A 12,125-nucleotide genomic window follows, 5' to 3' on the forward strand; every position below is an offset into this window, starting at 1 on the left:
GCAAGCACCCTGCATTGCAAACAATTCAGACTCAGAGAGAGGAAGGGAGGTCAAAATAAGAAACTAGAAAAATCACATAAGTGATGCTCTCCTTGCGTTCCCCAACTCCTGTGTTTTTTTTTAACTTTATAGTTTATGAAACCATGTTTGCATTTGATTCTTACCAAAACCCTAGTAGGTAAATAATGGAGACCCACTGTTAAATCCTCCATTTTACAGATAAGAAAACTGAGGCCCAGAGGGGACAAAAGTTTCCCAAGGTCACAAAAGTAGCTGATGATAGTCCAGACCTGGAACACAAGGTGGAATTCTCTCTAGTCTGAGGTTCTTTCCACTACAGAGAAGTAAAGGACAACAACGAGGTAGACAGTGAGATCTAGAAAACAGGAAGAGAAGAGTCCTGAGGCTCAGATGCTCTACCACTGAGGACCCTGGTCATAAGGTACCAGAAGCTGATATCTGTGGATGGTTTTGTTGATCTCTGCTGCCACCAAGTGGTGATTCTGGAGTTTATCAGCCAAGAGAGCCTTTGGGTGACTTGTTTTTGTGGTGCAGCAGGAGAGAAAAAAAAAATCGAGGGAGACACTTTCAAAAGGCAAAGGAAAGGAATCTAAGGAGATTTTCCCCACTGGGATCTAAAATACAAATGGCAATTAATGTGCATGCCAGTTCTGCTGGCTGGTGGTGGCTGCCCAGGGCCCAATGCTGAAGATTCTGAAGTAGCATTTAGCTCATCAGGAAAAGACTCTATGACTCATCTGGGGCACCAGTGCAGGCACAGAAGTGAGAGTGGCGTTGTGGACACATGCCATGGGGCAGCAGAAGAGCAGTAGCCTTTCCACGTGGTGATTTTAGTGAGGGAGAAAATTTAGAATAATGAAACCATTTTGGAAACCAGACTGTGGGCAAAGTATTTTATTGTGTTTTGTTCTCCCCGTGAAGACAAAGCTGCAAGAATGTCGGGCCCAGCACGCTCAGCGCCACCACCTCCCAAGTGCCTTTTTGGCATGTGCTGCTGCTCAGGCAGGGAGGCTCTCCCAAGGCTTGCCTCTACAGGTGGCTGACCTCGGCACAGCCTGTAGCAAAATGAGGCTGTGGTCAGGGCACAACATATCCGGCCAGGTGACACTGGCCCTTGGGAAAAAGGATGAAAAATAAGGCTTTCATCTAACCGGGATTATCAGTCAGCAAGACCCAAGGGTCAACAAATCATTGAGAAAATCATTTCTGTGAAGCAACAGTTGGCAGAGTATCACCCCTGAGAACAGATGTGAAGGGCCATGAGGTTGTCCGTGGCAATTCGTAAATGTCCAACAAAGGTATTATAGGAAGAATGCATCTTCATTCCTTGAAAATGGATTTTCCAGGAACTGAAAGCAGATCAATGAGGTCTGGAGCAAGAACGTCACAGCAAGAAGCAGACCTGCATTATTCCAACAAGTTTCTGGGACAGTGGATCCTGGCCTGTGGGTAGGGATGGCTCTGCTGGATTCATGGGCTTCCAACAGGCTGAAGAACTGACTGCTGACCAGGGTTGGGACCCCACTTCTACCAACAAGGGGCATATTTCTCGTGGTGTCTGAGTCGGGTATCTCCCTGTGAACAGATAAAACTATCCACATTCCAAACAACCACCTCATGTGACATTCACTGTTTCACATGGCCCTTGGGTCATTCACAGGTGTGGCTTTGTGGGAGAAATAACTGAGAGGATGAATGAAAAGTAAGCATTATTCCTTCATGGGAGCTGGTGGGAGATAAAAGAGAACTCTGCCTCTGCTAGATGGAAGGAGGCTGCACAAGCCAAGGGTTGGACTCTGCTCCCCACAGACACTGGACACAATTCCATGCCATCCCACCACCTATACTCAGGGACTCAAGATAGTTACCCTCCTGCCCCTTCTCAGGGACTGTCGGGCTCTGCAGTTCTCCAATACCCACCATGTCTCACTCCACCCCCAGCCTAGACTAGGAGGAAGGCACTGGTTTCCATGTCTTCAAAGACTGGATGCTACTGCTTCCTAGAGCATGACCTGCCCATGAATTCAGAGCTACTTGGTAAATTCAAATCCAGGACTTGATAAAGAGCCTCGGAAGTTGTAACTCTTTAGGTGAAACTTGTTCAAGATGAGGCCCAGAAAAGTCACTGGGAACCTTCCCCTTCCACTGGAGGGCCACAGCCTCCTCTCCTACTCCAGCAGAGGCAAAGCCAGCACCCATGTGTGCCTCTTGTACCGTGAGAGTATTTTCAGAAAGAAGAGCTTCCAAATGGGGTGGTCACTGCTCTGAAAGGCCAAATCCAGGACGATCAGAATTTGGCTTGTTAGAAACTTCTTCCTTCCTCCTGAAGTAGCCATCACCAGGGTGGTGACAAGTGACCAAGTGTTAGCAAGCATCCAGCTGCTCTGGGTTTGGCAAGGTCTTGGCACTAAAGCCACCTTGCTGCTGAATATTTAATCACATAAGAAAAAATGGTCTGACCTATTAAACGATAAGAACAAGTTAAAAAAATTGCATAAAATAGGTATTTTTTTGTTCTTTCTGCTTATTCATATTTTCTGTCTTTTTCTATAATAAAGAGGCACTGATTTTATTATAGGATTTTTTGGAAAGCCACTTTCATCTGTTCACGGTGGGAAGTGGCCAATATCTGAGCACAGCTTTAAGAACAAGATCATTCCTCTGTCTGGCCCCGGACAAAACCCAAAGACAGTAGCGCTTCACTCAAGATGTTTAAGTATGCAAAATGTGTTACTACTCTTTTCCTTTTATGAGAGAGGGCAAAAAGCCAGGAGAGCCGTGAATGTGGGTGCTTTAGTAAAAAGCTCAAGCATTTGATTTACGTTCTAGGGCTTGTCCTGGGCTCAGTCTTGTGGGTTTGATCCATCATGCCCTTCCCCTGGATCTAGGGCCAGGCCCCATCAACACATGCTAGTAGGCGTCTGCTGCCCCAGGGGAGGCAGCAAGAGGTTTGCTAGACCTTTTTGATGAAGGCCATCCTTCTGGAGAGAATTCGCAGTCACCAAGGCTGAAGCAAAATGGTTTCCTGTTGACTAGAAAAATCAGTGACTCATCCCATTTTGTCTTCTCAGCTCTCCAGGTTCCCAGTTTGGAGCTAGAGAAGGAGAAACTGAGGAAAAGAAGAGAAGGAGCTGAAGGGATATTGGAAATTGATTGTCCATCTTCTCAATGATGTTTCTGAGTGGCCACCTCTGTCAGGCTCTGTGTGAGGCACCAGCAATAGAGAAGTGAAGAAAAAGTTGCAGCTGTCCCAGGGCTTTCATGCTGGCTGGGGAGTGGAAAAAGTCATCAGGCAGTTATGATGCAAGGGGATGTGGTAGGGGCTGAGCAGGGGCTGTGGGAAGAACCTACAGCAAGCACAACTCATCTTGGCTGAGGTATAAGGGCAGGCTTCCTGGAGGAAGAGACTTCTAGACTAAAGCCTGGATGACAAAGAAGAGTTGGTGAAGCCAAGGACAAGGGAATGGGGGCAGTGATAAGAGAGTGTCAGGTGGGCACAGCATATGTAAAGATCCAGAGGCAAGAGTAAGAATGTTATTTTCAGGATGCTGGTGATGACAGGGTTGATGACTAAAGCTTTACCTAAAGGGCAATGGGGAGCCACTGAGGGCATCTGACTAAGGGAGTCACTTGCTCAGATTTCTTTTCTTAGATCCCTTGGGCCACAGTGATCTTTTGCAATGAGAGAGAGAGAGAGAGAGAGAGAGAGAGAGAGAGAGAGGAAAGGGTGTGGGAGGTGGGAATGAGGGCAAAGGCTGTCCTCCCGGGCTTTGGGAGCCCATTGTGGGCTCTCGGACTCATGCTCTGAGTTCAGTAGGGAGGTGGGGAGATGGTGCCCTGTAACAGAGGGTGGGTGGTCTGGTTTAAGTCCTCACTTCTGGGCCTGGGCCATTGAATTTGTACAGTACAGTGAAATACACCTCTACTCCTTTCCAAGGGCTTTTGAACCTGCTGGATGGGAAAACAAATCAGTGAGCTCAGTACAAACAGGCAAATTCTGTGTCGATCTCAGTTACTAAGCACCTAGCTCACCTCTAGTCACATGTGGGGACTTCAGAAGGGCTTTCTGGCGATAAGAAGGGTGGCCACTGAAGCCCCATAACACAGATTAGATAGGAAACGAATGACAGGGACGTTTCAGAAAGTCACAATGAATTCATTGCAAAGAAGAGTGCCAAGCTCCAGGAGGTACAGCTGGCTAGGAAGGAAGCACACTGACCTGGTGCTCAGGCGTTGGTCACCGTGTGGTCCCCGCGGATTGCCTGCAGTGAGAGCTCATACCCAAGGAACATGGCAGCGCTCATGGGGAAGCCACGCACAGCGTTCACCGTGATGCCTCTGAAAAATACCTTTGGCAGGAGGCAGCGTTATCTCAGAGGACTGACCCAGACCCTCTACAGAGCCACCCAGTGAGGTGCAGAGAAAGGGCTGGGGATGTTGCCCACTTGTCCTAGCTTGGACTCCACAGAGCCCAAAGGACCCTTGCAAGCCCAAACCACCCAGGATGCCCGAGTCATGCCCCTGCCACGCCCCTGCCACAACCCACACCACCTGTGCTTGGGCTTTTCCTCCCAGGCCTGGTACATAAACACTAAATACTGTGGGCAAACTGTTGATTGTGAACACCCATATACACTTTCTTAACTGCTACTCTTTCTTATGTATATACTTAACACACACATGTACACACACACACACACACACACACGCATGCACAAAATCCTCTGAAACCTGAAAGTCCGAGCTCTCCACTCCACTCACTTCGCAATGGAAGACAGAGCAGCCAAACATGACCAACCATTTTGACAGGTGCTTCTCAGGATGTCCCCCAAGTGGCAGAGTGGGAAAGAACGCAGGCCATACTTTAATGATGGTAGACAGGACGTTGAGACACAGCTTTGCCATTGAATTGCTGTGTTACTTGGGAAGTGGCAAAGTCTCTAGAACTCAACTTACCAACTATGAAATGGGGGTAACAATACTACTGACCTGACAGGCTGTTGAATAAACGAGATGATGCCTTCAAAAGCTCTTGCACCGTGCTCGCCATGCAGCCAGCACTCATGAACTGCCGGCTATCCCATCACCCTCGTTATTATCAGTAACCATCTTTACACAGAGTGGGACTCAACCTTAGGTCATCAGCATGAGTGCTCAGTAGTAGTGTCTTGTATTGATGAACTGCTTAACTCAGCCATTTGTACAAGAACCCTGTATTTGTCTTCTATCCCTTGCATCCCTAGGGCCTATGATAAGATGCTTCACTTCCTCTGGATCTTGCTGCCCAGTGCTGCATAGAAATCAATCAATGTAATGTGGTTCCAGTCCTTGCTGTTTAAAACCAACTAGGGGGAGATAAGTCCCATTTGGGAATAACTACAATACAATCTAGAATGTGATGAGAACAGATAAGGACTTTGATGAGGGGTGACATGGGGAGGTAAGGAGGACTTGTCCTAAATGTCTTTTCTGGGAAGAGACAACTTCCCAGAAACTGAAGGAAACTCTACCCAAGCACAAATGACCCAAGAACTGTCAGGAATGGATATAAACCCATTTATCTGACTCCTGTATATTTACTAAGTGTAATAAAGAGAACTGGTACTTTTAAGGAAGTAGAAATCCAGCCCTTCTACATTTCCTCAGTTTTCTCGGTTGTCGGGCACTGTGGTGTCAGGGTAGGTACAGGCCACTGTCGTGGGCCAGGATGTCAGGATGTCTTCTTTTGGGAGAGGCATCTGTACCTTGGCACTTCTGCAAGATGGCAGTCTGTAAGATGTAGCTTGGTTGCGAAGGGGAGAGAATGGCCTCTGTGGATTTGGGGGAAGCCTTGACCCTCTCCGGGAATGGAACTGATGGTCAAAGATCCCCAGAGGTGAGCAAGTGGCTCAGCAAGCCCTGGAGTGATTCAGAGATGGGGCACACAGGACACTTGGAACATCAGGGCTACTCTCTCATGTCTAACCTTTCTGGAATTGCCCAGGCTCACCCAGAGTGACTGAATAACAGCAGGGAAGTGGCTCCAGCTCTGAAAGGAAAATTCTATGCTGGGTGCCCATGGACACTCCCCTGTGAGTCTGGGCCTGGCTCTGCTCTGAGGCCGAGCCAGCAGGGCCCAGCTTGGAGTGTGGACCTCCTCCCCCACAGCGCTGGGCCCTGCAGGAACCATGAAACACTTCAGACATACAGACATGAACTCCTTCCAGCAGCCATGGCCTGCTCTGCTGTGAAGCCTGAAGATGGCAAAGTACAGACCTGCTGGCCTTTACCCTGAGCTTTCAGAACACAAAACCACCAGACCTAGTCTCTCCTCCTGAAGCCTCAATGGCTCTCCACTGCCCATGGAAGTCTACACACTTCCCTGGCCTGCCAAGATTCTTATACTCAGGCCCTGCACTTTCTCTGGGCAGCCTCTTACATCTGACATTCTGGGCAGGTTTACAGCTTGTCACTCCTCCAAGGAGCCTGCTTTCTCCTACCACTGGGTCTCTTCTGCTCTGTCTGCCAGGATGTTCCCCAGGCCTGGCTGTACCCTCGAGCAGTCTTCCCATGGTCACCTCAAGCTGAACTGTGGCCCGTTGTCTTCTGTGCACTCCATGGCTCTGCCATCTTAGCACTTCTCACACTGTCTCTAAGCACCCTTCATTTGTCTGTGTACCCATTAATAATCTCAGTCAGGGTAGTGACAGCAGGGCTGTGTGTAGTTTACCTTGGAACCTCCAGCATCTACACTTCTGAACCCCCAGCATCTAATGCTTTTCTTGGCCCAGAGGGCCCTTTATAAATCTTACTAAATGAATCAGTAGATGGATGAATGGATGGATGGAAGGAACAAATTCCTTGTGAAAAGGGAACAGTCTCTGAGCTGAAAGAATCCTGTGGGTGGTAGTGGTAGTGGGGGATTCCTAGAGGGGAGGGAGGGCTCCAGTCCCTAGATGGCAGAACCAAAAGGCAACCAACCTTGCTGTCTCAGGAAACTGCTCTTCCTACAAATGTTCCTTTCCACCTCCCCTTAGAATCATCCAATCTCGATCCACTGTCACAAACTGCCTCACAACATCCACCTCTGCGCACCTAAAGGATACCAAGTCGCTCCTCCAGCCTCCTGATCTCAGATGGTAACTCTTTAAGTTGCAAGATGGCCCAAGTGACCCATGACAAATGTCACAGCAGGCAGAGAATGGACTCACAGCAGGCAGAGAAGGGACTTCTTTTTTGACTTGGGAATGCCCCCAAAGTCCTAGACTTCTAATTCCTTTTATCAAAAAGGCTGCATGGATGCCTGGGTGGCTCAGTCGGTTAAGTGTTTGCTCAGGTCATGATCCTGGAGTCTGGGGATCAAGCCCTGCATCAGGCTTCTTGCTCTGTTTCTCCTTCTGCTCCTTCCCACTGCTTTTGTTCTCTCTCTCTCTCTCTCTCTCTCAAATAAATAAGATTTTTTTTAAAAGGCTGCTTTCACAGTAATCATTAAGTGAGTTACAAAGATCTGTCAAACTTGGGTACTATTACCATTATTCTACTTCTTCGCAATTCTTTATTCTCACTGAGTTCTTCTTCCATAGTGAAGTGGGGACAGGTTGGCTTACCCTGCTTCAGTAAGCCACAGTAAAAATTGCAGGAATGGATGCTCCATCGAGCCAGCACCACAGCCAGCTGTGACTGGAGCCATCCATTAGTCCCCAAGAATAAACTACTTCTCCTGCTGCTGGGAAGGACTATGAGACAAGCCATCTGTCCAGGGCTATATGGGATGTTTTCTTCATGTTACTACTTATGTTTACATGCAAACACATATACAAACATACCTAAATCTACCTACCGACATACATGCTTACATAGGCTGTGAATATTTTTGGAATATTAAGAAACTCCTAACAGTGACTGCTTTTGAGAGAAGACTGAAGATCAAGGAGGGACAATTAGACAGTATATCTTCTAACACCTTTTGAAACTTTCTATGTTCATATATTATCTATTTTCAAAACCAACTAATAAAAAATTAAAAAAATGATTTTCAGTTAATGAGGGGCTAATCAAGTTGAATACTGCTACCTCTATTTAAAACCTGTCTCTGGGATGCCTGGGTGGTTCAGTGGTTAAGCATCTGCCTTCTGCTCAGGGCATGATCCTGGGTCTGGGGATCAAGTCCCACATCGGGCTCCCTGCATGGAGCCTACTTCTCCCTCTCCCTGTGTCTCTACATCTCTCTCTCTCTCTGTCTCTCATGAATAAATAAATAAAATAGTTAAAAATAAATAAATAAATAAATAAAACTGTCTCTGAATATGAATTATGGATCAATGCTACTGAGATTAAGAAATCAATCATCTGACCTCAGCTGCCTTCTAGGACTTTGTTTTTAACAGAGCACAGTAATTTTTGGATGAAATAATAGCAGCAATGTACTTATCCTCTATAGACTTTATGGAACTGGGATACAATATTTTGAAACACTAATTTGAATAATATGATACATTAGTATTTTAATTAATAGTAGACAAAAACATCTCAAATAAAACAGTACCCTGTTTGAATCTCTCTGATGTGTCCCTCTGTACTTGTTGGTTGAATCACAAACTGTGCTTCTGCTAAAATAATACAAAAGATAAGTGAAGTGAGGATTCTAGGAAGGTGGCAGAACAAGAAATGCCAGCAATCTGCTTCCTTACCTAGATAAGAGTTGCATTGGTAGAAACTGTCTGATGTAACTATTTTGGAAATCAGGGGTTTATTGAATGCTTACAACTTCCAGGAGAAGGTTTGGACAGTAAATCTGGTTAATTTCAGTCCATTTTAGCTCTTAGCAAGGGAAGAGCTGCCCATCCTCCACCCCCAGGCCTGTGGCAGACAGCTGTACACACGTGCTGGGAGCAACCTGCACACACAGCTTCTGGAAACCAGAGTGGGCAATAAGGACCCTGTCTTCCAAATATTGGACATCTTCTTTTTGATCAGTGATTGGGATTTCTGATCACAGAGGTACAAAGAGGAAGGTGACCACTGCTGTTTCCTCTCCTCTCACTGATGCAAGTCCTTCCTCCTGTGGCTGGTGCCCCATTCCCCCTTCATTTCTCTTTTTTTCCCCTTTTGGGGGCTAGATGTTAAAGACTAGGACATTCAAAAGCTACTGCATGTATGGGGAAAATTGGAAAGTAACTGTGCATGCCCCGAGAAAGGCTCAGAGAGGAACTGAAAAGACCTTAAGTTTACAGTTCCAGCTGGTCTTCAGCAGACAGACAGGCTAAAACGATAAAAAAGTGAAACAATAAATAAAAACAATAATAAAAGACAGTAGACACTGGGACAGGAAGAGAGAAATCTGATTTCCAGAGTTACCACATAATTAAATTCAAAAGTCTAGTTTTTAATAAAAACATAACCAGGCATAAAAAGAAACAAGAAAGTATGTCCATTCAAAGAAAAAATAAATCAAGAGAAACTGTACCTGAAAAAGACCTGGTAGCAGATCTACCTAAAAAAGACTCTAGAATTATCTGAATGATGCTTGAAGAACTAAAGGAAGATATGGAGAAAGTCAAGAAAATGATACATGAGCAAAATGAAAACATCACTATGAAGTAGAAAACACAAAAAGAAACCAAATAAAAATTCTGCAGCCAAAAATCACAACAACTGGAATGAAAATTTTACCACAAAGATTCAAAGGTATATTTGAGCAGGTAGAAAAAAGAATCAGCAAACTTAAAAATAAGACAATGGAAACCACTGTGTTTAAGGAAAAGAAAGAAAAAAGATTGAAAAGAGCCTAGAGATCTGTGGAAAAATATTAAGTAAATTAATATATGCATTGTGGGAGTCCCAGAAGGAGAAGAGAGATAGCAGCGGAGAAATAATGACTAATAACTTCCTAAATTTGGTGAAAGACATGACTATAAGCATCAACAAAACTTAATGAACTCCAACTAAAATAAACTCAAAGAGACCCACATCAAAACATATTATAATCAAACTTGTGAAAGTAGCAAGATAGAAAGAACACACTACAAAGAACCCTCAGTAAGTTTAACAATAGATTACTTATCAGAAACTTTAGAGACCAGAAGGTAATAGGCCAACATATTCAAAGTACTAAAAGAAGAAAAAAAAAGTCAATCAAGAATCCTGTATCCAGGAAAACTATCCTTCAAGAGTGATCGAGAAATCAAGACATTCCCAGATAAACGAAAGCTGAGGGAGTTCGTTACCACTAGACTTACCCTGCAAGGAATGTTCAAAGGAGTCCTGGAGGGTGAAATGAAATGGCACTAGAAAGTAACTTGAATCTGTATGAAGAAATAAAGATCTCAAAAAAAGGAAATACATGAAGAGCATGACAACAGCATCATGGCAGTACAAAATGTCCCTATCTTGTCTTCACCTCAACAACAAGAGTTGGGCATCCATCCACAACACAGGTACCTCTGTGGGAGTTGTGGGATCCAGCACCATCTGCCAGGGACTCAAGAGTCCTGTCCGCCTGTGTATCAGGTACTAGGCCAAAAGACCTCAGTACTGGCAGTGGAAGCTGCAGCAGCCTATGAACAGGCTCTGGTGCCTCTCAGCTGCAGTCTGGGATTGCCTGGTGAACAAGGATTGACCAGTCACTTACAGACAAGAGAGCCTTTGTGGAAGTCCAGGTTTCCAAAGAAGTCCCAGCATTCCATTGAGGCAAAAAAGAAAGAAAATTAGTCTGGATGCACTGGTGTGGGTAATTAGCAAAGATTGGAGGGCTGGGGATGAGGCAGCCATGTGAGGAAAGGTCCAGTGTTCAGTGGTAACGTTAACACTAGTAAAACTACTAATACTAATACTAAAGCCAATGACAACTGGCTCTAATTTAAATATACTGTGTTATGCATGAAATCAAGCACTTTTTATATGGCTAATTTAATTTCACTAACAAATATCCCTGTTGTTCATGGTAGGGATGATTATCCTTGGAGAGACTGAAGCCCAGAGTTGAAATAACTTGCTTGGATTTCCCCCAGCTCATGAGTAACCAGGCTGGCTTTAACTCAAGTCTGCTGACTCAAAGGAGAAAGCCAAGAAAACTAGTGGCCAAATGGAAGCAGAGCATGCATAACTGTTTCTCTGGAGAGTATCAGGGGTATCACAGGAGGCAACATAGACAGGGATGAATTTCTTTATAATCTCGGATGCCAAACTTGGAATTTGGTTGTCATCCTAGGACAGTTTAGAGATAGGAAGGGGCTTGGATTTTGATGAGCCCTTTGGATGCAGGGAGGAGGAAACAGAAGGGAAACAAGGCCAGGCTGGAGGATGCCTCATACAAGACCAGAGATGATGGGGTGTGAACTCAAGTGGAGTCAGACAGTAGAAGATAGACCGGGGGACTGAATGTTGATATGACTGCCATGCATGGCTGTGTGACCTCAGGGAAGTTACCCATCCTCTCTGAGCCTATCTCTTCCACCAGCCTGGGGCATGGATTAGATGAGATCTAATAGGATCTAAGGATCTAAGTAGTGCTGTATATGGTGACCGCTGGTACTTTGGTTTCTTGACTTCCCCCTCTGTAATCTCATATCCCCCCAAATGACTGGCCAGCCCACCTTCCAGGGACTGACACTGACCCCGCATGACTGCTGAGGGGCTTACTTTAAGACCTTCCTTCTGGTAACTCTGGGAGATACAATCCAGGACACCTTTGTATTTGTTTAAATAAACGCCATCAGCTTGGAGTCGACTTTTCACAACATCCATAGGAGTTGCTGTCCCCCAAGAAATTGCACCTGTAAAGAGACAATCAGGTATCAGGGACTGGCTGGTTGGGGTCTGGAGGGGACATGGTTCCCTGCCTATTTCTACCATTGACAGGTTAACAAGCTGCTGGGGAAGTGGCAAGAGCTCAGTCAAGACCTGTGAAGGCCATCCCTGAAGGCCATTCCCTCACCACTCGCTCTGGGCTTTACAGAAGTCTCCTCCTCTAGGCCTTGGGTTTGCCATCTGTAAAGTGGGGTAATAGTACCTATCTTCATGAGGTTACTGTTAGGACAAATAAATGGATGCACGTGAAAGCATTCAGCACAGTGCCAGAACCACAGCCAGTCCCTTATAAGTAGATGCCTTTATTAGCAGCTTTT

General features: G+C 45.6%; 1 protein-coding gene across 5 annotated transcripts in view; it reads right to left on the bottom strand.

Annotated features, from left to right (window-relative positions):
* Positions 1-910: 910 nt before the first annotated feature.
* The window catches only part of SLC25A48 (solute carrier family 25 member 48), a 40,865-nt gene continuing 29,650 nt past the window's right edge, over positions 911-12,125 (bottom strand). For 4 of the 5 annotated variants that reach the window (XM_055302641.1, XM_055302638.1, XM_055302642.1 and 1 more), the window contains 3 exons: positions 11,641-11,774; positions 4,241-4,370; positions 911-3,289 (listed from right to left, as the gene is read on the bottom strand). In XM_055302641.1, coding sequence (XP_055158616.1) covers positions 4,248-4,370; positions 11,641-11,774 — 257 coding nt within the window. In that variant the 3' untranslated portion in view covers positions 911-3,289; positions 4,241-4,247. The remainder of the gene's footprint in view (positions 3,290-4,240; positions 4,371-11,640; positions 11,775-12,125) is intronic. The other variant, XM_055302639.1, reaches the window with a different exon arrangement.

This window comes from Nyctereutes procyonoides, unplaced genomic scaffold (assembly GCF_905146905.1).
Source record: "Nyctereutes procyonoides isolate TBG_1078 unplaced genomic scaffold, NYPRO_anot_genome, whole genome shotgun sequence".
In the NCBI taxonomy this organism is placed as follows: Eukaryota; Metazoa; Chordata; class Mammalia; order Carnivora; family Canidae; genus Nyctereutes; species Nyctereutes procyonoides.